The following is a 27,857-nucleotide window of genomic DNA, read 5'->3' as shown; positions in this document are numbered from 1 at the left end:
ACGACAACTATCAAATTGTGAAAGCAACGAATAGTCTCATTGAAAGTGAAGAATTAAAGGTGTTAATTGATTTTACAAAGGAAAGAGTTTCCCTACACAAAGAGGAAAAATATAAAGACATGATCGGTTAACAATTTACTTGTTTGAAACAAAAAAATTAATTAGAATGTCAATTTTTGTAATGATAAGTATTCTGACTAAAATACTAAAATATAAGGTTTTGAAATTGAAATAAAATAATGTATTTTTTAATCCATTACATCTTTGTTGGTCAAGAAATATAAGTTACTGATTTATAGTAAATGAATATCAATTTATGAAAATAGCTAATGTCGTCCATGAATATAGACTTGGACATGTTTTACGATGCCGAAGGTTCAAAATCAAGTTTTACTAGCGAAGAAAATACAACTCAAAACCATCAAATATGCATCAAAAAGTCAAGTTACTGCACAGCCGAGACTCCACTGACATTTTCGGAGAATAATCTGTCTCCAATCAAATCAAGTCGAGATGCTTCCTCGCTCCCAGTATCAACCATAATAACAACTAGACTCCGTTTTCCCCAACCTGTCTTTGTGCAGCCTGTTCTATGCAATTCTCTAGCGAAAATGCCTTCGTCACCAAAAATCACCAAAAATCCCCTGAGCTTTGTCATCATAAGAGTTTAGCAGAAATAAGTATGGAAGAAGAATTTCTATTAAACATCAAACGTAAAAAAGAGAAAGAGTAAGTTTGCTCCGATTTTATAATTAAAAATGATGAATTAAATATATTTATTGTGTAGAAGACTGCAAGAAGACGCTGAACTAAACAGAAGATTGTTTTTGGTTCAACGAATGAAGGCTTATCTTGATTAATTAAATTCTTCAGAACGAAGAAATGCTTAGAAATTTGAACATTGCAGAAAATTTGACCGATCAGTTTTCTAAAATGAGTGATACATTTAGACACAGTCCTGAAGAAAAAGTGACTGTCCCAGAGCATAGGAGAAGTACTTTGGTCATTGTTTTGTTTATAATTTTAGTTTTGTGAAGAGAGCTGTGTTAATACGCAATCTTTGCAAGTCGATCAAACTGATTTAATTGTATTCTATTTCAACGAAATACTTTAATTTTTGATAAATAATTATTTTATAGTGTGATGACTCAAATCGATGGAGCAAGGAATTAGTTTCTAGCTCGGTGACAGCAATCCACAATTCGAGACCGACTTTTGGAAACCCTTTAAAAGAAAGACTCGAACTGAAAAATCGAGAAATAGAAGAATTAAACAAGTACTCTTTACTTGTATTCAAATAATTTAATAGTTTACCGAGGTTAACTGAGAAACGATCAATTTTTAAAAACGCGGCACAACTTATTAAAAAACAGAGGTTTCCTTAAAGAATATTTACTTTAGTACTCGAATTGTTGCTCTTGTGGGGAAAGCTGCTCAGAAAGGTTGTTTACACTACTATCCTGTTTTAGTAGTCAAAAGTGATGATTCTATAATCAGCGAAGACGACAGCACCTGTTCCGATCATATAAAAGTAATAAATCTATTAATACAAAAAGTATAAAGCAAAGAAGAAACACAGCATGTCCTCATATTTCCATAATACAAAATGCATTCAGCTGATTGAAGGCAGGCATTTGGTTCGTTTTCAAACTAGTTATTTTAAGGGTGCCATTTGGGCTTTGGAGTTCTCGCGTTGTGGGATGTTTTTGGTTTTGATTGTTTGACTTATCGCAGGCGAGTGGTGGGCAAGATGGAGTTGTCAATGTTTGGGTGGCGAAAGAGTGTTCTGAAGAAATGGGGAAAAATAAAATTTGTTCAAAGGAACTTAGTTCTGATGGTTTTCGTGATTTCATATTATCTTAGATTTTAGAAATCGTCTTTCCTATTCCTCACTGATGACTGATTCCTACTCGATTGCATCATCTTATAATTTCTCCGACTATTCAAACGTATTTGAACATAGTCTATCAGTAGAATGACGGACAGAAAAGTATCTACTCAATTTATACATCCAATACAAACGAAAGGTCTCCAGTGAACGCAAATTCGTTCGTAAATGAACCATTTATATCATTTAATGCTCACGAGTCTGACATTCTTTCGATATCGTGGTCTAAAGTATGTTTGATTTGTTTAATATATCATTTATATTTATCATTTTTGACATATGCGGAAATTTAATTTAGAAACATTTTTTGGTTTCTTCTTCGATGGACATGACGGTGAAGCTCTTTAATGTGTTCCACGACACTTGTTTGTGCTGTTTTCGGCATGGAGACTGCGTCCCTTCTGTTGCTTTTCACCCACAAGTTATATTCTATTTATTATTTAAGGACGAGAGATATTTTGTAAGTGGCTCACTTGATGGAATTGTCCGGATATGGAATATTCCTGACAAAAAAGTGTCCGTTTGGAACAAACTGGACGGAAATTCCACCAAGCTCATCACTGCAGTCAACTTCTGTCGAAATGGCCGTTTTGTGGCGATTGGAACTTTTTCAGGAACTTGTTTGTTCTATCACAGTTCGGTTACTTTCAAGTCGGTGATTTTAAAGCAACTCCGCTACTACACGCAAATACAAATCAAGGGGTCAGGGAAGAACACAAATCCCAAAATAACGGGAATCGTCCAAATGCCTCATTGTTCGAATAAAGTTGTTTTTTTATTTTATTTTTGGTGCTTATTTCATGTAATGATTCCCGGATCCGACTGTACGATCTAAGAGACCTTTCCTTAACATGCAAGTACAAAGGCACATGTAACTTGAACAGTCAGATTAAAGCATCTTTTAAGTTTAATTGCCATTTTAATGTTCTAGTCATTCTGGCAAGTATATTATTTCTGGATCAGATAACAGCAGAGTATTTCTTTGGAAGACCAATAGAAATGTTTCGTCAACAAAATTTTCCAGAAGAGACAAGAATAATAATTATGAGAGTATTCGAGGTTTGGTTATTCAACATCATTTATAGCACATTCTGTCACTGTTTCCTGTGCAGTTTTTGCTCCTCGTCTTGAATATTTTGCAAAGGCGATAAATAACTTTGGTGAAGTGTTTGTCACGGCTGATATTATTGGCAATATCAAGATTTTTCGAGTTCGCTGGCCTAGAAAATTTGTGATTTAAAAATTATATTATAATTTTTTATATATAAACACGATTTTTTAAAAGATATTTTCAAACTAACATTTTCAGGGAGAGTGACTTGAAACTGTAGAAGAAAACAAACACCTACGAGAACAAAAACTTATCCGCCAGTAAATTATCCAGCTGTGCTGATTTCCCGAAATTACTGAAGGAAATGAAGATCGAATTTAAAAATACCTTGGATCCACAACAAGCTTAAACACTAACAAAAGCTAGTACAGAGGGAAATAAAATTTATAAAAACAGCACTATAATAATTGACTACATAAAAGGAGGTCGAATCACTGAAAACAGTTAGGGAAATCAATTAGGGAAACCTGTTTTATGACTAAGACGGAAAATTAAATAAAAATCGTACTGGACAAGCAGAGTTCGTCGCAAAATAATCGATCTCTGCGATCTAACAACATCCGCTTCGAGCTGCTAAACTTTAGCAGGTAAAGCATAGCCTATCAGAACTTGCAGAGAAACTCTCAGGATTTTCTAATAACATTGTGAATAGGAACTTTAACAACTAACCAAACGCCTGTAGATGATTAAGGTTTTGCTTGCGCCAGCCACAAAAAAAGAACTTAAAAGAGAACAACAAAATTAATTTTTCTAATTAATTTCGAATTATGAGTCATTATCTTATAAGTTTTCTTTTTTGTTGTTGTATGCCTGTTACGACGCTAGGAAACTCGTGGCGTCTGGAGTTCTGCTTAATCAGATCCTCCAGAGGAGTCGGCCAGGAATTTTTGTTACCATAAACTAACGTTCGGTTAATCTGTCTGCTCTTAATTGGACCTCCTCGATTCTCCTCATCCGATTTGTTTGTTTTCGACAAGATAATGAATCAAATTTTGTTGGTAGAAGTTGAGATAACATCTTCCCAAAACTTACGGCAAGTGGAAATCGAAAAAATGAGGAAATATGACCTCCTATCCAAAGAGCTGGAATTAATCTATCATGCGAGAGTGAGAATAGTACCCAGTGTATTAACATGGGATATGCTGGTTACTCAAAGATTTCTACAATATGCACGTTCGCTTAACATCAGTGAGAGAAGGCACGCATACATTCAATCACTCACTATAAAGAAAACCCTTGAGAGCATGATTTTTTCTTATAAAAACAGAGTTAAACCGTGGGAAAGAACTGGAAAAATGAATGAATAAACGAGATTTGTCACCAAATAAGTGTGTCTTAAACATTCCCAGTGTCTGTCAGTACCTTGAAGGAAAAAAGGCGGGCTTGCTTACCTGAATCACTTTGCGAATACAGGATGTAGCGACCAGAAGGAGAAGTTTAATTGATTAATATCTGAATTTTTAATTATCGATAGTTAATTAATATATTAATTTAAAAACGAAATAAATTATAAACTACAACTTTGTACAACTCTTCTGATGTTGGTAACTTTAGAAAGTTTACAGATTGAAAATGAAAGAATATACAATGAAATAAAGCAATGCTCAGAATGCACAATAAATAAGTATTCATTATATTAAAAATTAAAAGAATATTTACACACTATAAAACTCAACAGAAAATATTTGAAAAAATTCAAGAGATATCCAACAAGCAACTACAGCCAATTGAAATCAAAAAAGAAATAACACAAAATAATTCAACAAATAACGACAGTCATAGTTTAAAAGCTAAAGCAACTGTGCTCTTCGATCGTTACTCGAATTATTCTAAAAAAGTAAAAAAACAAACTTATAAAAGTCTCAAAACCAGGATAAATCAACTCAAGTGGATTCAAATCAAACCAATAAATCTAATGAGATGCCAATTCAACATAAAGTTGAGGTCCCATCTTGGATCCAAGATTTGAAGTTGGAAGTTAGCAAGGTTTTTTATTTAAAATGAACAAACAGCATTTGGAATCCGAGGAGAATTCAAATGAAGTGTTCTTTCCTGAGTTGCCGATTTTAGGTAAATTCAAAAGTCTCAGTTTGTAGTAAAGGATAAGAGAAGCGACATTGGGAAGATAAATGACGACTCTTTGAATTTTTATGGAAATTATTTGAAGTCTCTGTACGCGAATTACTTTTTAATTTTTTGTTAGTACTGGTCTTGTAAAGAACGCGGAATCGCTTTTTGCTAATGTTGAACCACAATTTTTTAAAATGGAGAACAGTGTTGTCATAAAGACGACCGAATTCACAGATATTACAAGTTGATTCTTTTTTCTTACTTTAAAGAGAATATTCAAACTAGTTCGGCAAAAGGTTTCTTCGCGGAAGTTAATCCTTCCGTGAATAAAGAAACTTTGACACCAAAAAAGGAAAATACTGTTTTCTCGTCGCCGTTCTTAACGGAATCGGCATATCCTACTGTAAATACCAATTTTGGCATTTTTCCAAAATCAGCAGAAACAATTCTCGACACAAATACGAATCCGTTTTTTGAGAAACCTGTTCCGAGCATAACGGGAATTCCAATTACCAATAAGAATACATCGGATATCAGTACTTTCACTTCCCTGGCTACTCAAATTCCTATTTCGGTGAAAATGGAAGATTCTCCTGCTTCACCAGCTATTCCGTCTATATTTGGAAAGTCTCCTGTAGTCTCAACTGGATTTTCTGAAAGAAGTATTTTCGACTCATCGCATCACGGAAACACTCCCACATCAGAAACATCTTTATCGGGGGTACATCAAGTGAGTAGTGCACCAGGATCTTTTTGGGGGAACACTCCCATGTCAGAGAGATCCTTGTCGGGGTTCCGTCAAGAGAGTAGTGCAGGAGGATCATTTTGGGGGAACACTCCCATATCTGCGACATCCTCCCCTGGGGCCCGTCAAGAGAGTAGTACAGCAGGATCATTTTGGGGGAACACACCCATATCAGAGACATCCTTGTCGGGGGCCCATAAAGAGAGTAATACTCAGGGGTCATTTTGGGGGAACACTCCCATATCAGGGACAAACTTATCGGGGCCCCGTCAAGAGAGTAGTACTCAGGGGTCATTTTGGGGGAATACTCCCATAAAAGAGAGTTCGAATTGGTGGTGTACGAGTCAGGATGCTAATAAAAACGAGTCCTCTACTTTTGAAAAGTCTGGAAATAATTTTTTTGCAAAGAGTACGCAGGGATCCATCTGGGGTAATACAAGTACTCCATCTGTTCCTGTTTCTACGAATTTTTCGTTTTTGCAGCCAGGCGAAACCAAATCTGGAAATGCTACTCAAGCTAGTTTTTTTAATAAATCGGACATGTCGTGGATGTCGTCTAAGCCTAAAGAATCTGACTCCTTTGGACAAGGGATGATTTCATCGTTTTCTTCATTTGCCAAATCAGAGTCCAGTATATTTGGAGGGGAGTCACTTCCTCAATCTTTGAAAACGTTCAATGAGTTGTTGGATGCTCCAAAATCATCTTTTCAAGTAAACCAGTCGACATTTCAGCCATCATTTGGTGGAATGTCTTCAAGTGTAAATGTGGTGTTCTCTTCTCCTGGAAAAATTTATTTTTTCGAACAGGCGACATCAAGCTATAAGTCTTTGGGTAACGGAGACATGTCAATTTATACGGAATCGGGTCGCTCTTTTTTGAAGCTCAGCAAAAACGTGTTAATAATTTGATTATTGTTCTGTAGGACGAGAAAATACTCCTTTTTCCTATTACGCGAAATTGGAATGGATCTAAAAAGGATCATAATGCTTTTACTTTTCGGTCCCTTGAGCCTGACAGATATCCTTTACTTGATACTGTTTTTTGTGCACGTTTTCAAGAAGGATCTACTCGGGATCAATTTTCTAATTGCATTGATCGTATGCTTGGGATGATTTAACATGAATTTGTTCTTAATGTTTATTCGAGTATTAAATCGGCTTTTTTATTTTATAAACTGACACTTATTTTGGGATTAAAACCGTTTTTGAATGTTAATCTTTGTGAATAATATTTAAAACTAACTGCCTATGCCCTGAATTTAACCAGTGTTCTGGGCAAGCTAGCTTCAGCTTACTCCAATCTTTTAAAGGATTGAAACTAGGATTCATCTAGAATAAGACATCTCATACAGGACTGATTTAAGAAGATATGGAAAATGATTTTAAATTTTTAAAATGTTAATAAGTGGCTAGGAAATGACCATTTTTAAATTTATTAGTGTTATTTAATGTGCAACAAGTGTTAATACGGTATGTCATTAATATTTTATTGCATGACCTTTCGCAACGATTACTGCCTCTAATTTTTTTGTACGTTTCTATTAATTTAAAGCATTCGCTCGTGGAAATTTTATCCCATTCCTTATGACAGAATACTTTTAACGTCATTACACGTTCATAACAACAAGCCCGACACTTTCGTGTGGGATAAAATTAAGAATACGATTACACTAATCGAAATTGGAATAACTTTGCAGCAAATTCTTAAAAAAGTCGAAATCGAAAAATCCCACAAGTATGATCTCTTAGCAAGTGAATTGGCTTTAATCCACAAAGCAAAAGTGAATATAGTACCCATAGTATTAACGTGGGATGCCATTGTCAGTAAATACTACAAACAATACCAGAATGGTCTGAAAATTGAGTACCCTGTAAGAGCATACATCCAAACTATTATCATGAAGAAGACTCTTGAAAGTATGTGCATCGATTATAAACATGGAATGATGTCCCAAGAGGACGACGGTTTTGAAGAAAATATAACTTTCCTTGATAACAACATGTCACAGTCCAGACGTGCGTCACGTCGGACGTGAGTCACTTTTTAAAAATTTATAAAAATAAATAAAAAATAACTAAATAGATATACCTTACTCCAATTATACCATATTAGTGTTTTTTATGTCTTTTTTTGGATAAAAGTTCATATTATTCACCCACGTACGTCTTCTTGCATTCTATTCACTTCTTCGCTTTCTTGATACATAAAATTTACCTCTTCGTATTCATTTTCTCCTTATCGTAAAATAATTTCATAATTACCAGTAAAAGCAAATAAAGACTGCATAATCTGATCCGTTGAGCGACAACTCGCCTGTAGACGAGCGGGACCCCTATTCTTTGACCTTTGTTTGGCTCATGCGAGCTGATAAAAAATTGTTATCCAATGTTTCAGAGTTGTTGAATATCGGTCATATCAATTTTATTACTCAGAACGAGTTTCGAAGTGCGACCAAAAGCTTTAGTAAGATCGACCGAAACAAGTATACAGTGGACGCAAAAAAATTGGTTTTCTAATTTCTCAAATTTTTTATATTGTATGATATGTCAATTTTTTAAAATTTGTAATTCTCGTAAAGTAAACTCTTAATAATGAAGATTTGAATACATTATTACGCTTGTTTCGGAAAATCAGGAAAAATCTGCTTCTGACCCGTAAACGGATCTCAATTCTTTGACAGGAAAATTTTTTTCAAATCGGCAATTATCTGAGGGATAAAGAAATTTATTCAAGAGTGTGCCAAGATAAAAACTAATTAAAAAAGGCATAGAGTTTACGAGAATTACAAATTTTAAAAAATTGACGTATCATACAATATAAAAAAATCGAGAATTTAGAAAACCAGTTTTTTGCGCCCACTGTAGTTATTTAGGGAATTTTAAAATTGTTAAATCCGTCTGCGATAAATTGAGTTAATGTTAGATGAAAACTATTCTGTGATTTTGCAAATGGAAGAAAAGAATAGATCAATAGAAGAGGATAGGCCATGCCTGTAATTGTCTTTTTTATATCACGTGCTGATATTAATTCGATTTCAATCAAAATAGGGTTGTGATCAGGTGGGAAATATTAAACGATCTTCCAAAAAGTCCTAACAAAAATTTATGGGCAGCGCAAGGTAAGGTTGGGAGAGGTGGTTGGGTCACCAGGGCAACTCCCGTTTCGTGTATAGTACCGAGGATCGTTCATTATGACTAGGTCCTTTAGATCAAGAAATTCCTTGATCGCCTCTTTGATCCTAAGGTTGGTTAGAGAGACATAGTAGGTTCTTTAAATTGAGATCACCACAAAGAATGGGGTTTTTATTGCTAGCAATCTGGATAGGTTGAGACGATAACCAATTTTGCAGCAGGAGGAAAAAGAGATGTATATGTTCATCAGTGTGTAATGAGAGGCGTTAATATCCACTATGACTTATGTAAGTTCAATGTGCATGTTTTGGTATACTAGAGACAAATAGCAGCTGTTGAGTCCGTGAACGGAATTAAGTTTTTGACAAAAGTGAGGACACCGCTACATCACTGCCACAAAGTCAATCAGCTCGAACAGTCAAATATATCTGAATTTGGGAGAGTCAATGAGGGGGGTTGGCCTCTTCTCCTGTATAAGCCCAAGCTAATCTGATTTGTTGACATGAAAAAGGAAAGTTTTGTGTTCAATTGCGTGATGGTAAGGAAATGTCCATGATCCTTTGGTCTTGGATTTGATTTAATGTCACCGAGAGCAGATGCAACGGGTAGGACTTTGTGCCCGCGCAATAGCTGCCAAGAGCGAATCAGATGACCAATTCACTGATGAGGAAGAAATTGGGGGGCTTTTTTGTTGTTACGTGAATAGTAACATTTAGACATCTCCACAAGAAAATGACCCACATCGACATCTCATAACTTTTAGAACTCACTGTATGTAAGAAAACTATAGATAATGTAGGTGCTGGAATGAATCATCAGCACAAACTCATCCCCTCTTCTTCAGACTTAGAAAAAACTACTACCACCGTGATAAAACCATCGAAGTTAGAATATTGCATCTGATTTTTTCAAAGGTGTTATTGCCGTCTCTTATGTCATTAATTACATTTTAAAAAACTTTCAGTCGCGACAAAAAGTTTGGAAAAGTTTGAAGTCACGATTTTCATATTGGCAAATATATGGAAACAACAATTATCATACTTGAAACTCGTGCTTCTGCGTGATGGTATAGAAAAGAAAATCTTGCCATCTCCGTTTACCGGAAAGAAGAAACAAGGAAGACGAAAATTAAGTTGATCATCAAAAGTCATTAAAATAGCCGGACATCGTTTTTTGGAGATTGAAGAGCTGGTTAAGGACAGGGACTCGTGGAGTAATTTTATCAATAAAACTAACAATAACCGAAATCGGCTGAATATGGCTTACTTAACTATCCTTAGGACGCTTTTGCGTTAATTCCTGTCGCACGTCATCTTGTTCACGTTTAATCCATGTTCTGTCGCCAACGCGTTGAATAGTTAAAAACTGATTTAATCATTAATCTGAACAAAGAAAAGGAAAGTTCGAATCGCCTTAGCCTTGCGGTAATAAGAAATGAAGCTATACTATCCTCTCTGCAGTTCGCTAGTTTGTATTATTCACCTATTAAATTTAAAACAATTTTCTTAGTTCACTTCCGAATTAAAAAACAAAATTTTGTATTGGTAAACAAAACTAATACATATAACGGACTAAATAGAACTCCTTCTTTCGACGGTTTTTCTCAAATTAAAAACACAATTATCAGTGCGTTTGTTGACAAAGCCAAAATGACTACGTCTCCGACGTTTGTGAACAACTGAATAATCATTTATCTGTTCAAATTCAAGAGCAAGAGGAGAAATGTTTAATTTCGAAAAAATATTTTCTGCCATAGTTCTGAAAGAATCAATAGGTGGGCATGTAGTGCTTATGTTAGTAAATTCAGTAATCAAAATTTCCCGCTTTGAATTCCATTGGAGGTTTAGAAAAAATAGAACATGTCCGATTACAATCTGCCTATCAAAAACGCCGATCTAAAATAAATAAAATCAAACTAACAGCACGTGGATGGAATGACAATTTAGTCCTCAATTTAGACTCGTCGGTGATTTGAATCGAAGCATTATCTTTCGCGACGACCAAATAAACGCCGTCAAACTCCTCACCAGGGCGACAAAAAGTAGGAAACTGATCAATCGAAATTGGATTCCGACAAGGAAGATCCTCTCTACTTAAAATATCGAGTTTTGTGTTTGAGTTAAATCTCAGTTCGAATCCTTCTTCATAAGAGACTACCTCTCCGTACATAAATCGAACATTCGAACCTTCAGCCAAATCAAATCTATTCAAGTTCGTTCGTGCAACTACATTAAATCACAAATATGTACGATACCTAGTTTTGAGTTGCAATTTCCAATTTCTGCAAGAAGAAACAATTCTTGCAAATCTCTCTGTGTTTTCCTTAACACGTTTGCTTTGATACAACCAAATTTTCCTTTTCTCAGACAACCAAATTGGACTGGAAATGGACCTTCTAAGTGCTGAAACCCCAATTTAGTATCAGGGGAACATGATTTAGTACAATTGTACGATAGAAACAATGTTATGCCATCACCAGCAACCTATATAACCAAATGTAAGTTTACTACCTTCTTAAACTCGCAAAAACAGCAAATAAATTTATTTCCCACAGTGAACTGACCATGCAAGACAGCCAAACCTAAACTGTCGTCCAATTCGGCCTTCACACTATTCCAACCATCACTCACTTCCACCAAAAGAGGTCGCTGTAATTAATAAATGTATGACAAACATCTTCGGCGTAACACAAAATAGAACATAAAATAAGCACAATTACACCCTCGCGTGGAATTCTCAAAACAGATCCAAGACTCAAAACAGATCTAAAAATTGACAGCCAAGAACTACTTTCTCTTATATAAAACTTCTCTCTGATATCTGACATAGAGTTGAATGAAAATATCAACCACTAGTCTGACTCTGAAAATGAACCAACTTAATTAAAAACCGACTGTTTCTCGAATCGTGGAAACGTTCTTTAGAAGTTACATGTCGAAAATGTCTTTTCATGAATAAGCCGTCAAGTTTTTCAGGTTCAATTCCCGGAATTGACACCAGCGATCTATGTCAACAAAGGCATATAAACCGATGTATTTCTTCAATGCCTACATTTCCTTCAGAAGTTGGATAAACCACTGCAAGTTCGGACTTGTTTATAACAATCGGAATTTTCCTGACCGATTTGGGGATCACCAGCAAAAAACCCTCCGTTTTGTCGTAAAAATACCGACCAGTAAAGTTTTTCTAAATTAAGCGGTTTTAGCTACCAAAGGTACAGAAATGCCAATTTTCCAAAGAGTTTTATCAGCATGAGAACAAGAATCGTCAACTTTATCTTCCAATCTTTGTTCTTGTTCAAAAACAGCCTTCGAATCATCCTGTTTGAAGTTAGAATCTTCAAAGCAATCAAATAACTGATCTGCCACCCCAATTATTGTTTTATCTTCCGTGACAGCTTGATTCTGCTCTTCTAAGACATCCTTCAACAAATTTCGAACAAATGAAAGGGATTCTTCGGAAATACACACCTTTCGTCCAGAGGCCGTAGAAAATCCAAGAGATTCAAAATTGCCTTTCCTTTTTTTACTTGTAACCACAGGATCACCATTTTCCGTCACAAAAAGTTCAGATTCGTCATCCCAAAGTGATGAATCAATAGCATGATTGTTTTCACCTCCAAAAATCTTTTCCTGAGAACGCGATTGAAGAGAATTGTTGTTTAATTTGATATTCTCACATTCTTCTGCCAAATTCAAGTTGCACTGTGCTTTAACTTGAATTTGCTTATTGAAATTAATGTTTGGATTTCTTTCAATTATGCCTGAATTCCGTCTGATTGCAGGACTTAATGCTTCATTAATACAAATATTTGATTTATAGAGAATTGTGGGACTATTTTGTGAATTAATGGCAAAATCTGATCTAATTCCTCTGTGATTATTTACTTGTTTTTCTGGAGTTTTAATTTTGTGCTTCTGGTGATAAACAACTTTTCTTAATCGAGAATAATATTTAATTCTGGTTTTTGATAATGACCTCTTTATAGAATTTAGGTTTTGAGTTTTGGAGATATGTTTAGTTTTGAGTGAGTTAAAATTTGTGATTCTATTCTGAAAATATATCAAAGACTTTAGGCAGCAGAAAAAGAAATTTGATTTACAATGTATTAAACTTTCATGAGTATGTCGATTGTAATAAGGAGCGAACAAATTAAAAGTAGCATAAGGAATGATTTCGATGAAACAAACAAAGTTTAGAGGAAATATGAAAATGATACGAAGATGTGGAGCACTTATATGAATGAAATCAATCTTGTCTTTAATTAAAAAATTATATAATACTTTTATAACTGTACTTTTTGTTTAGGACAATAGTCCTAGTGTTGGCCATAAATGTATGACAACACCACAAAAAATTACCGAATATGCCCGCTAATTTTTAAAATATGATTAAAATAAAAAGGACAAATAATATTACAAAAAACATTTATATAATAGTTTGTGAAGCCTCGGATTAATTGATGTGGTAAATCAAAAATAAATCTCATTCCGAATTAGAAGTTGCACTGCTCAATTCAAGATCGTTTTCCAGATCAGAATCTTTCTTCTCTTCAGTGCTTATTATCTATCAGATATATTAAAGAAAGAACTCACAGGAGATTGCTGGGAAGACGTAAGGACGTCCGTTATTGAACCAGGATTAGGATTTATAAGATTCTAAACTATAATCTCGATGCCATACATCAGTGCCAACAGAAAGACTGACCTCGGTCGAGGGGAGACATATCGACGGCGGCTCACCGTCAGTTTTTGAGTAAAATGCCTTCAATTGATCCCATTTAGCGGCAATCGCGAAATTGCAAGTATATGTGATATCTCTAGCAATCTTGGTTAAAGGATGATCAGTTCCGTTGTAAATGCAACAATTCGTGTATAACTGCTTTACATCTTTCATAAAATCAGATAAATCTTGATAGCTGAAAGATTTGGCTTTCTGATAACAATTAAACAAGAACACGACTTTAACAATTGTAGACAAATCCATTGGATTTAAAATTATGTCATAGTAATCCGGCACTTTCTTCTTGTTGACAGGAACGTGAAATGGGTATGACTAGTGCTCAATACAATGCTAGAAACCCCAGTAACGCTCTTCATCTCCTCCACCAATTTCTCCAAAATAAATGCGAACCCCACACGCTCGTCTTCGTCGAGAAGGGGATTTACGGATTTTTCAAATTTTATTATCTTGGCCTCTTTCTAAAATGAAATCAATTCTCGACAGCTTTTTACTTTAGCAATCTTCTCGAAAAAGAGGGAAGCCATCGTTCGACCCGCCGAAGTGATTGGATGTTGAAAGCCTACAATAGAACACTTGTCACAGACCGTTATATTTCTCTGAATTTTTAACAATCTGTGATATATCCAATATAAATTGTTCTCTTGACTGGTACTTCTTTGCACGAATATTCTAAATTAAATAATATAAATTCAATTACTTCACGAATAGTCTGCAGGTCCATAGGGGTGTCGATGACTTGATAATAGTTCGGAGCTTCCTTTAACGACACAGGAGCTCGAAAAGGAATAGACTACATAAAATATGAGCAATGTATACGCAGTGTGATTCCCTAACGTCGTTCACAATTGCTTCAAATATAATACTCATTGATAAAAGTGGATCTCGGTGGCAACGTTGATACCTCTTGGCATTTGGCTACCAATCAAATTAAAATTAAACTTGGAAAAGATCTTGGATGTCTGTATAACTTCCCCGTTTACTTGATGTTGTAGAGGTTTGATCACGGGGTTTCTCTGTTGTCTTTGCTTTTCTAATTTTCATATTTCTAAAAAAACTTTTAATTAAGTTTGTTAACTTGTGTCCATCAACTATTGACTTAGGGATTGCTATCTTTGTTCCTTCAACTTTGATCGATTCCTTTATAGGCAGAGGATCGTTGACACGATTTTTGACTGTAGCCGGAATACTGTCCTCTCCATTATAGAAGGGGCACTCCTTGTTAGTCCTCATATGTCCAATTTCTCCACATGCACCACACCGAGTCTAGAAATACTTGAAATGAAAAATACCTTAATTGCCCCAACTTTTGACTTTCTGGTTTTGTCAAGTACGCCGTGTGTGCCACTCTGATTTTGTTTTTCAATGTTTTTTTGCTGATTACGATTGATTCTGCGCAACTGTTCCTGAAGCCGTCGACGGACTCTGCGCATCTTGTCTCTTTCTTCGTCTACTAAACCCACAAATTTAGCTCTATTTTTGAAAATTTGTAGCTTACATATCCTCAGGTTGTTTGTTCTTTCGTATTCTTACGTAATATTCCACTACTTTAGGATCACGGACAATCTCAACGTGAGAATAAACCCCACCCTCCTCGTTTTGGTACGTTCGATTTATTTTCAAAACATTTCCATTGCTCTGATTACGTAATAATTTATCAAAATACAAGTTGCTCACGCAAACGATCGATATACGATCTAGTTCCTGAAACATTGGGTTCCTTCATTACGATATTTTCTAATTCTTTAGTTTCCTTTTCTTCTTTCTTTTGCTTCAATTCGTCTAATTTTTTAGCCATGCTCTATTAGATATCAGTAGAAATTTTCTACTTTGTTCTTCTTGGAGAACAAGGCGTTCAAGTTCTTGTCAATTTCTGCAGTCTCTGAATCTTCGTCATTCGAACTCGAATCAGTATCAGTCATCAAAATTTCGTCAGATGACAAAACTCTGGAATTATTAAACGTTTTAAAAACCGATTTTGAAGATCGAAAATACGTTGACACTCAGCCTGATAACGTTCGTTGTTGTCCAATTTAGACAAGCGAGAACAACGCGCAAATTTAGAAAAAGCTAATTGTAAGACTAATATAATACCGTCACTGTCAACACCAGCTTTGGCATTCTGAGTAGAAAGGGTTCTAACAAGATCAATGATCTTCCATCTTTTCATTTCTTTAATCTCTTTTTCAGACACGCCATATTTGCTTAGAACGGATCGTGCTTCTCTCAAATAGAGCCTTCTCAAATCAGCGTCAGTCCCTGTGACACCCTTCTTGGTCAACTGATTGTCGTCCTACATTGTTTGAGGAAATTCGGTATATACTCGAATTCCAGCAAACTTAAAGGGGACCCGTGCATAGGAAAAGCCTTCACCACAGCCAGTAGGATCAGCAAATCCAGTAAGTTGAAGGAGACATTTCCCACGCATTGCATCAAGGAAAACAGAAGTTGTATTCCAAGGAGCAGATTTAATCTAAAATATTATGGAAATTTTTAACCTCGTCGTCCATTTTGTCATCCTTTTTGGAGTTTAATTCGTCGTCGATAAAGAAAAGAGACTTTTCTCCATACCCAGCATCTTTGAGTCGTCGTTCAGCACATAGCATTGAGTATTGGGCACAACAACGTTCAGGAGTAACCATCGTTCGAATCTCCTCTTCAGTTGGTAGACGAAAATCGGGTCGGCATACCCACCAATTAGAATCCTTTCCTATAAACATACTAATTTCATTTGACCTGTCCGCTTAAACACAGCACATGGCTTGAGACGTTTGCGGATGCTCCCTTCTGCATAACTCGGGAATGCTTTCCGAATCTCTTCCATTTTCAAACGACGAGGCTGATCATTACTCTGGTAGAACAGCCGATATATAAACACCTATTAATGCAAAAAATACAAAACCTGTAGAAATTCCCTAATAAAACTGCCCGCACGCTTTGAAGTGGGATTTGGAACTTCAATGAGAGGGAGCTGTTGTCCTATAGTGAATAGACCTGCCACGTCGCGTATATAGTATCTAGAGATATATAAATAGAATAAACCCTGAACGAAGTCGAACAACCAGAAAATCTGTATTAGGCATGATGTGTTCGTAGATTGGAGCTCTAAACATTGTCGATTCTAATGCTTGGAGAGATTGTCCGGGAGAAAGTGACCCCAAAAATGGAGCACGGTAAGAATAAGCCAAATCTCCAAACTTAAAAGACGGCACAAATGTATCCCCAGTCGTTCTCTATAAAAATATAACGAAAATTCAAAACAGGTTTGTAATAGTTCTTTATACGACAGGCCATTCCTGTTTGAGGGACCAGAAGAGGATACTCCTCACTGTACTCCGCCAAGATGATAGTTCCATCAGTGGCAGAAAGGTCTTGCATTGTTCTCATGAGGAAGGAATCTTTATCTCCCTCTTTCTTCCCCTACAAATTAGAAATACTTTTCCACTTTCATTTTTGTCTGGATTCGCTTTGTCAATGGAATTATTGGATGAGGTCCAGGACTCACTAGTGCCCCGTGAAAGTATTTTTTGAGGGGGACCCGATGAAAAGTTCTGAGAATAGAAGATGTGAAATGAGTGACAAAGAATGGTTTTTTGAGCATCATTGCCGGTGTGGAATGCTGTAGATCACTTAATCTTTAACTTTACCAAAATTGTATCTTCGGAAATAGCTTTGTATGTAATATCCGAGGTAATCATGGGGTTATAAGACTCGTCCGTAGACACATTCACGACTACTGAATTTTTCTTTCCATCTTTCATTTTTTTCTAAAGAATCAAGCATTTCTCACAACTTTTTCATTATGTTCAGAATTTTCCAAATTTTTTTTGTTATCCTAAAAATGTCAAAAGCAAGCACTTTTTGTTTTTCAGATTTGGATTCGGCCTTGTTTTCGTTAAGGAATTTGAGTGAAACGCCCTGGTCATTCATATCCACGATGGGCAATCTCGGAAGAGGAATGTTACTCATGTTCTGACAAATAATAGTATAAATAAAAACATTTGTATCCCAAATAATTTCTTTCTCCCAATCTGAATACATCATCTCATAATTCTCCGTGAAAAATATCATTGTGCTACACAAATGTCCCATCGTTGCTTATTAGTCAAAACAACACAGCCAAACCAGGTTTCACATGGGATGGAATAGAATTACTCCTGATTTGGAGCGCCGTCCACCCAGAACATCGCTTTCCTTTAACCGATTGTGTAGTAGGCTTAGCGTGGTTCAGATCCCAGACAATACTTTCCTCCCATTTCTTTTGTGTCACCATAAGATATCGATGCTCGGTAAATGGCAGCGAAGACAGTCCGTCGACAATAATCGTTGGGGACAAAACGTTCTTTCATATAATCAAAGACTCATACTTTATTAACTGTGAAACCATAAGTGAGGTCTGAACAGTCGGAATTGGTTCCCATAAGGTCATACCACACTTGGCAAAGACCAAATCGAGAATTATTAGTTGTTATTTGAGATTCCTTTTGAGTTGGTGTCACATCAGTTTGTTTTGAGGATATTGAATGTTTGTGTCTTCTTAAGCAATCGAGACCATCTTCCACGCATTCCCACGTGCTTGGATCACGCGGACGAGTAGCTCGAATGTCGATTTCTAAGCCAATACAGATTTGATTGAATTACTTTTATTTTCGGGTATTTTATAGTCGAAATCGTAAAAATCTGTCGAATTCAACATTGAAAATCGCAATGGTTTGTCTCTGGTAAATTTTGGAAATATTTGGTTGATTGGAATGTCCTTTAAAATTTCTGGCATAAGCATTCCGAGAGGAGTTTTGTAAACTTTGTCACTAACTGAGTTCTCCCTTTTTTCAGAAAACGGAATCCTATTTATATTATCAAAAAACAACTCGTTTGAGAAATTTGGTTGAATGAGCGAATTTGACGTTGTTTTGTCAGAAAGAAGAACTTCTTCACAAGCCTCATCAAAGTCAAAAAAGTCAATTGCGTCGACGCTTTTTTGATCAATCGAAGTTCTACAAAAATCTTTTTGGTGAAAATTTAGACGAAGAATTGTACCAAAAGATTCTTCATTAGATTTTTCGTCTTCAATGTAGTCAACTTCAAAAACATTTTTAAGAAGATAATTTATTTTGCTATCATTCTTTTTATATAATTTCAATATTAAATCCAACCAATTTTTTTTTGTCGAGTAAATCTTCCTGGGACTCGCCTTCGTCAGTATTCCCAAGCATAAATGACACAAGATCAAAATCGTCACACATCGCGAAAAACTTTGAAATTGATTATTTTCTATTACTTATATTAATAATTAATTAATTTTAAACTTATAAAATTAATAGTAAAAAAATAAATTTAACTCATTTTCTCCAACAGTCTTAACGACTGATATTTTAAACAGATATACAAAATAATTTTTAGCTTTTTAATACCCTGATTAATTTTTTGAATGGTAATATCCACTTTAATGCATACTCTAACGTTCTCTACCACAGATTGCATTTTATGAGTTCGGAACTTTGAAACGATCGCCACACAATTGCGAATTAGTCTTCGACTTTAAGAAATTTAGTTCCAATCCTATTTGCCACTCGCATTCCCATAGAGTAGAGTTTCTTTGAGGACCGAGCGAACAATTTAATGCCGTCGATAAACACAAGTGGTTTGTGTTAAACACATGTCCCCTATGATTTATCGACAGTTGTTCGTGTCTGTCAATGAGAAGCCTACTCAATGGTTCAAGAAAGAGCACAAAGCGCAGCGGCGACATGCTATCTTCATGTAAATATCAGGTTTGTGGTTTTCCACAACAGTGTCGGTTCTGTTTGTTGTATGTACTCTTAGGTGAGGTGGTTACTGTTTTTTGCCTAATTAGGGTGATTAAATTTATTTTCACCATACTCAAAATTTCCAGCATGGGATTTCTGGTCTTTTCAAACAGTGATTGGGTTTAACTGTAAGAGCATTCGTTCTGCTTTACTGCCTATAGACTCGTGACCTGACCCAATTTATTCCGTGGTAAACATTGCCTTTTTTTTTTTGTTTCCTGGAAATTTATTTGATTGTCTTTAGGATTTAGCGAATCTTTTTGTTGATGTATTCAAATTCTTGTGTCTCAATATCAATAAGCTCCTCTCATTCTTTTTTGGACAAACCGAGGAAAATTTTAAACTAATATACAAACAATTCATTCGAATAAAAATAAAGATAAAAAACTTTGTGAAGTTTCTCTCTAACCTAGTCACGTCATAAAACGATTCATCTTGACCAGGGGTCACCAAACTTTTTGCACTCGCGGGCCGGATTGACCCCAACACAATGAACGCGGGCCGGAGCACGTGCATAGGATTATAATTTTACTAGAAATTCATAAGTGTGTTTTTTACAATAAAAACTAATTTAAACAAAAATAAAGTAAACAAAATTTTAATGAGAGCTATGGAACTGTGATCTTTTTTTGATAAGTTCATCAATATTTGGTTTTAATTGCTGCATCCTATCATGAGAATTGATTTTAAGTGTCCGTCAGTCAATCTTGCACGATGGGCAGACTTAACATATTTCATCCTCGAAAACGTTTGCTCACATTGGTAAGTTGTGCCAAATATAGAAATCATCTTTATCGCAAAATTCTTTAGTCTCGGAAACTCATCATCCTTGAGATATTCGTAGAACTCAGCGAGTTTGGTCTGTCTGTGACAATCTTTGAGCTGTTCATTTGATTGTAAGTCAATAACTTCTAATTGTAATTCATGTTGAACATTTTCAACATTACAAGAAAATGGATTTTCGAACAAAATTATATCGCTTTCAATTTTGTCAAGTTCAGAAAACTTATGTAAAAAATGATGTTTTAATTCTTTGATAATTCCAATTTGGAAAGTAATGTCGATCTCATTACAGTTTGCCTCACAAAAACTTTTAAAACAAGAAAAGTGTGAAAACTGACGTACTCCAAGTTGTGACTCGAATAACATCAATTTTTGTCGAAATGCTTTAATTATCCTGTAGAAATCACAAATTAAGTTTTCCTTTCCTTGTAATTTCAGATTTAGCTCATTCATGTGAGTTGTAACATCAACCAAAAATGATAATTTTGATAGCCAAGCAAGATCTGATAATTCGGGATAATAGTTATTTTTACTGGTTAGAAAAATATCAATCTCACTTCGGAGTTTATAAAATCTATTTAATACATTACCACAGCTAAGCCATCTAACTGCAGTGTAATATGGTAAGTCAAAATATTCAGATCAAAATCGTCAAGTAAAACTTTAAACTGACGGTGATTAAGTGAGCTCCCTCGAACAAAGTTTATTATGCGAATAACTGGATTCAACACACATGAAATATTAAGAGCCTTCGCACATAGTGCGTGCTGATGAAGGATGCAATGAATGAACAAAGTGTTTGAAATATGTAATTCCTCCAATTTATTAGTTATTTGCCCACAACTAGACCTTTTTAGAACCAGCCATATTCTTTGCCCCGTCAATCGTAACACAACTCAGTTTCTCCCATTCAAGGTTATAGTCACTTATAGTTTGTTCCAATTCATCAAAAATATCTTTTCCAGTGGTTGCTCCATGAATAGAACAAACAGTTCTTCAGTTATGGAAATATTCTCATCAACTCCACGAATAAAAATAAGAAGTTGCGATGTTCCCGAAATGTCAACTGACTCATCCAATGCAAGAGAATACCACAACATATTACTTGTCTTTTCACAAATTTGTAAATATATATTTTTTCCAAGCTCTTCAGTTCTCCGTGATACAGAACTCGCCGACAAACTTATTCCATCAAATAAGGAAGAATTTAGTGGGCACAAACAATTAACTGCTTCAATAATGCAATTTTTGATATACATCCCATCACTAAAGGGTTTCCCGTGTTGTGAAATAATTTTCGTTATCTCGTATCCAGCTCTTGTTACATTTTCATTATTTTCAAAATTTTTTTTTATAAGGCCTTGTTGAATTTGTAAAGTGCGTTTCAGTGATTCAACTTTATCCTCACGTAGCTTTCCAGTGTACTTGGAATATATCGGAGCATGATTCGTTTCATAATGACGTCGAATGTTATACTCCTTCATAACAGAGAGATGTTCGTGGCATATTAAACAATAAGCTTTCTGCTTTAATTCATCTTTCGCAAAAAAATACTTCAATTCCCATAATTTATTGAATACACGGCATTCGCGGTCAACCTTTCTTTTCATATTAGACATAGCAACAAAGAAAAATTTAACGTTAATGCTGATAAGTTTTTTTTCGAATTAAATCTTGCAAAATAGTTTAATTTTTTAATTAAAGTTTTTATTTAAGTTAATTATTAAGGTATTAATTGAATATCTCGAAATAGTGCGCGGGCCGGATAAAATGTTGTCGCGGGCCGGATCCGGCCCGCGGGCCGTAGTTTGGTGACGTCTGATCTTGACCATTGTGTGGATTCATAAAAGAAAAACTTAATATTATCAATAAAAAGCAGATTGTTTGTTACTTAAATCGAGAAAATGAGTGTTTCGTTTTTTATTTGTATCGCTGTATATTGTTTCCCGTTTCCAGGGCTCCTCGTTGTCACCTTTGGGAATTTTCATCAATAGAAAAATAAATTGGGGGCGAGAGAGAATCACCCTGCAATATTCATTCTTTTAGTTTGACTTTTCCAAATTGTCTATTCAGAAAGGTAAGCTTTATCTTTATTTTGTCAAAAGTTTCGATATAAAGTTCACAATATGTCACATGCCCCACGCGTTACCATGCCCCACGCGTTACCATTGCTCTAAATTTCTAAAATTTCAATTAAAAATATTTAGACGATTGAAATATATTTACTTATTAATTTAAAAATTAATAATATTATGGATTTTTATTTTTTCAATGCTTAACCATTAAAATTAAAAAACAATAAATTAAGCATGCTGTTTATTGTCGGGGTTAGGGCTAAGGTAAGATTAGGGTTAGGGTAAAGGTTAGGGAAGGTTGGGGTTAGGGTTAGGGTAAAGGTTAGGGTAAAGGTTGGGGTTAGGGTTAGCGTAAAGGTTAGGGCAAAGGTTGGGGTTAGGGTTTGAAAAAATTTGAAAGTGCTTGTTGTGATACTGTCACGATCAAATCAATCTTTCTTATAACCGCGTTAATGTAGAATTTTCGAATGGAGATACAAAGATAGTTTACATGAAAAGAATCAAATAAAGGACAAATAATTAATTTTAAATTTTATAAACTATCAAATTATGTTGCTTTAAGCTTTTCACACAATTCACATCATTTAAAATATGTTTTAAGTCCGTAGCAGTCATAATTTTTGTTGTATTAAAAATATTATTTTAATATTTTATTTTAAAGCATCTTTTAATAACTATAGTCCAGATTTTTGTAATGTCATAATCAACGGAATCAAATACATTCTTGACGTCGATTCACATTAAGGTCAATTTGCTACGCTTTTTAGGCTGATACACTAATTAACGATAGCTTGTATGCCACCAAAATATTTGTATATACACTTAAACCTCTTTATATTGCCACAAAAAACCAAGTATTCATGGCAATAAACGGGGTGGCATTATAACGCGACCCCGCTAAAATTAATTAAACACAAGATATTTAATATTTATTAAAAAATTCATAATCGTTGACTGTCTATAACTATTTTTTAGACAATCCCGAGCTTTTTTTCCGCCATTCCATGAGTAAACTCGTCCCGCGCAGTATAACTTTGAACGCATTAGCCATTTCATTTTTAGAAGATCTTTTTTAATAGTCTTCTTTTATGTCTTCTTTATCATTGTTCTTGATTCTTAGAAGTGTAGACAATATTTTGTCTTCTTCAATATGACAGTATGTTTTAGCATTACTGTCCAACGAAACATATTCGTTGACATCCATCTCATCATTAATATTCATTGTTGAAATCAGTTGATTCAATAGATTTTGATCAGCAATTTTTTTCTCCAATTTTCAGTGTTATAAGTTTTGACATGACAAATCTTGGTTTGCCTTCAGCAGTTTTTAATTATTTCTTCTTTTACGCTGTCTCATGATTTTCCATCCAACCCAATATGCCAATTTTTACTTGTTTCAAGTTAGTTGATAATATGTTTTAGCTGTAGTTTTCGGTAATGTGCCTTAAAACTATGTATTATTCCAGAATCCAATCTTAAATCGTTTACAAATTTTTTTGCTTGTTCCCGTAATACTTCATCATTCAAAACAATATTTTGAGACCTTTTGTTTACAAACAAAATCCAAAGAGCTTCCTCCAAATCCAAATGATTCGCAGATTTAGTACGTTTAGCTTTTAAGTTATAATCATCCAAGTTTTTTAATTTTTCTCTGTATCGTAGTATTTTACAAACAGTCCTTCTTTTGACAGATAGTCTCCATATTTTTGAGTTGAATGGCGTTATATCAAATAAGGCACGTAGTTTGGCATGGAAATAACTGAGTGGAGGGGGTTTTGCATTATAAAGAGAAATTCAAAGAAGAACCAAAAAATGACGTGGCACTAAGCGGGGTGGCGTTATAAGGGGATGACATTATAGAGGGGTTTAAGTGTATAAAAAGACAATTCTATTTATAAAAAGAAATTTCTTTTTTATTTTAATTTCGTAAATGTTCTTAATAGATCCTAAGGAAAAGTTTTATTAAGATTTTGCAAAATAAAACAATAATTTGTGCTGGAATAAAGCACTTGATATTGCTGAGATCGATTTTGATGAAATAAGTACTTCGGTAAACACATTAATTTAATATTTTCAGTTCTCCAAAAAAAATATTGTCGATAAAAAATATAAAGTATTTTATTCATTCTATTAATTTAAATATCTAATTAATAATTTTTTTAGTCTGATATTCCATTGTTGATTTTCATCAATTTCTCAAAGTTTTGAAAAACAAACACAAAATTCAGTACTGTCACTTGTGCTCGATTTTATTCAAAATCAATATATTCCAGTAGCTTTATAGCAAACTATGGGGAAATGTTTGTAACTGGAGAGATATTTGTGAAAGAAACAATATTCATAAGAATTATAATTTTATTTTCCGTATTTTGTAGCGGGTAATCTCTAACTGTATAACATTGTGTTTGTTCAACAAATTATGACATTTTAAGGAAAGCTACAAAAGTATTCTCTATAAAACTTGAAGTCTCAATAAATTGGCAAACCTTCAGCTTAAATAGCCTTTGTTTACTTTAAAAATGACTGAAAGTACAAGTGACTCCATTGATTCTTTACCATTTATTATCCACAGTAACTTGTAATTATATGAGTTCAGATATGAATTTTTTTACAATCTTCAGTTCATATATAAGCAGGCTAAAGCCTTAAATAATTGAGATGTCAATTCCGCCAACCAAATCACCATGAAACATGATATCTCGTCAGATATTACCTGGTAGGAAAAACCTTTAAAAATAATCTAAGATTTCCTTAATTATACTTTTCCTTAGTCTAATAATTTTTAATTTAATTGAATCTAATCTTAATATTCTCAAGCTGAACTATTCACTTAAAAATCCCGATGATTGGCTGGCGAGATGACTCGATAGGAACTGCTTGGAAACGAAGCTAAAAATTGATTATATATAATTTATTAAACGGAACTTTCTATTAATATATTATTTTCAAAATTCAAATCAATGATTTTGAACTTTTTAAAAATCAGACTTCCACGTTGTTTATCGATGTGTTCTAAAGAACTTTCCGACCGCTATGAAATATTAAAAACTCTCAACTACGAAAATTTAACCAACGAAGAAGTAAATATAAAAAAACCATAATTAAAATAAGATTCAGGGTGAAGTAAATAAACTCTTTATTCTACGAAATAAAGCTCAAGAGACTCCAAAATTAAAAATAAAGACAGCCAAAGTAAATTGAACTAACATTCACTCAGGGCACTAAAGACTTTATTCCTTCTCAAATGATTATCAGAGAGGAGATTCTCAATAAAATTATTTCCTGCTTTAAGCAACACGGAGCCGAAAGAATCGACACCCCAGTTTTTGAACGCAAGGAATTATTAACGGGGAAATATGGAGAGGACTCGAAATTGATCTACGATTTGGCAGACCAGGGAGGGGAATTGTTGTCTCTAAGATATGATCTAACAGTTTTTTATCACTAAAAATACCTGAAGGTCCCTTTTGCCAGATATTTGGCATCGAGAAAGATTATGAATATGAAAAGATATCACATTGGTAAAGTATACAGGAGAGACAATCCCGCTATGGGTCGCGGAAGGTTTAGGGAGTTCATGCAATGTGTAAGTTCTACAAGAAACTATTTCCTAAGGACTTTGACATTGCCGGAGACTATTCCTCGTTGCTGCCAGATGCGGAGGTGTTACGGATAATTTATGAGATTTTCACTAATCTCGATTTGTCTGATTTTGTAATAAAGGTGATATTGCTGTATCAAAGGGTAGATAAACAGTAGAAAATTGCTGGACGGGTTGTTGGAATCTTTAGATTCTCCTCCTGATAAATTCACAACGATTTGTTCTTCGATTGATAAATTAGACAAAGTACTCTGATTTTTAATACAATTGAGATTTCATGGGATGAAGTTGAAACTGAGCTGCTGCAAATTAAAAATATTAATTCACATGTGGTTGGAAACCTTAAGAAATATGTTCAACTAAACGGTTTTATTTGAATGATTAATTATTTTATTAACTTGAATATGATAATTATATAGGAGGAAAGGAGTTGGTCGAAAAATTACAAATGGACGAAACATTGAAAAGAAATGCAGGTGCTCAAGAAGCTTTGAAGGAAATGGAGACCCTTTTTGAGTATTGCGAATCTTTTGGAATAGCTTCCAAAGTAGTTTAACAGCTAATATTAGTTAAATTTCGACTTGAGTTTGGCGAGAGGGTTGGATTATTACACAGGACTTATATTTGAAGTACAGTTTATAGGTTTTGTGTTTTGCATATTTCAATTAGGGCAGTGTGAAGACGAGTATTCTGTGGGAAGTGTTGCGGGAGGCGGCCGTTATGATAACTTAGTAAATATGTTTCAAGAGAAGGGATCACAAATTCCCTGTGTCGGTTTCTCCATTGGAGTTGAACGCCTTTTCGCATTTTCAGAATCGCAATTAAAAGTTTTTTTTAATATTTCGATAAATAACTACAAAAATTAATTATTTTCAGAAAAATAATCAAAACTTGAAGACAAACTACACAGACGTGTTTGTGATTTCGATTCCAAGCAAAGAGAAGAGTAATCAAATGATTCATGAAAGGATCAAATTGTGTCGCGAATTGTTTGATGGGGGAATTAATGTATCCGTGATCGAATCATATACGTAGACCGAGTTTTGTTATAAAGAAAATACAAAATTTAAAGGGCAAAAAATTATATGTCAAGACAAGAAAATAAAGTTTGCGGTCATCATTGGGGAGGATGAAATTGCGAACGAAATTGTGGTTATTCAACGAGTTAATTCTCGGGAGGAGGTTTTTGTGATTATATTTGATTGTTAGGTCAGGGTACCTCGATGCGAGGTAATAAAAGAGTTGGAAAGGATGATAATTTCAGAAGAGAGAAGTCAAAGAGAAAATTAGTCTTTTACTTTTATGCTTATTTGTAATGGCTTATATTGTCTAGGATTCGAATAAAGATTAATTGTATTATAGAGAGAAATTAAACATATTTTTAGTTATAGCTATTATTTAGATACAGTCTAAAGTCTGTTTTGGAAAACCTCCGGGATCGCCCAAAAAAGGGTTGCACTGTTAAAAAATAAAAGGGTGGAGAGATAAATTCAAGTCCAGTAGAAGAAAGATAGGCGTATCATTTAATGAAATGCGAATTAGAATCAAAGGCCGCGTGGCCTAACGGATAAGGCGTCTGGCTTCGAACCAGAAGATTGTGGGTTCGAATCCCATCGTGGTCGTTTTTTCTATATAAATTTAAAAAAATTTTATTGTATAAAGTTTATGTAGAAGAGGTAGCCTACAAATTAAAAAAAATTTTATAGATTACCGGGTTCGCAAAAACTAACAATCAGACATTGCCCATTTTTGTGGGAACAACACGTTCTTCACTTCGGCGAAGAAGTCAATGCACTTGGCCATGATTTTTTTCATTAGTCTTGAGATTATTGGCTATTGGACGGTAGTTGCTAGTTAGATTCATTGCCTTTGCAGGCTTTTTGACCATCCGGACCTTGGAGATTT

At 34.5% G+C, this 27,857-nt stretch overlaps 1 protein-coding gene, 1 non-coding gene and 1 pseudogene across 2 annotated transcripts; 1 reads left to right on the top strand and 2 right to left on the bottom strand.

The window, feature by feature from the left end:
• Positions 1-15,343: 15,343 nt before the first annotated feature.
• Positions 15,344-18,466, bottom strand: LOC115228970 (annotated as a pseudogene).
• Positions 18,467-20,147: 1,681 nt separating this feature from the next.
• On the bottom strand, positions 20,148-20,729 carry LOC118760857 (general transcription factor II-I repeat domain-containing protein 2-like). Its single transcript, XM_036499062.1, has one exon. It carries the CDS (start codon positions 20,727-20,729, stop codon positions 20,148-20,150), a length of 582 nt encoding a protein of 193 aa, XP_036354955.1.
• A 6,772-nt stretch (positions 20,730-27,501) lies between these two features.
• Trnar-ucg lies at positions 27,502-27,574 on the top strand. The gene has a single exon. It is a non-coding gene; the product is annotated as a tRNA-Arg (tRNA).
• Positions 27,575-27,857: the final 283 nt, after the last annotated feature.

The sequence above is a fragment of the Octopus sinensis genome, unplaced genomic scaffold (assembly GCF_006345805.1).
Source record: "Octopus sinensis unplaced genomic scaffold, ASM634580v1 Contig11541, whole genome shotgun sequence".
Lineage (NCBI taxonomy): Eukaryota > Metazoa > Mollusca > Cephalopoda > Octopoda > Octopodidae > Octopus > Octopus sinensis.
The sequence above is the reverse complement of the archived record's forward strand: the minus strand, read 5'-3'. Positions and strand labels throughout refer to the sequence as shown.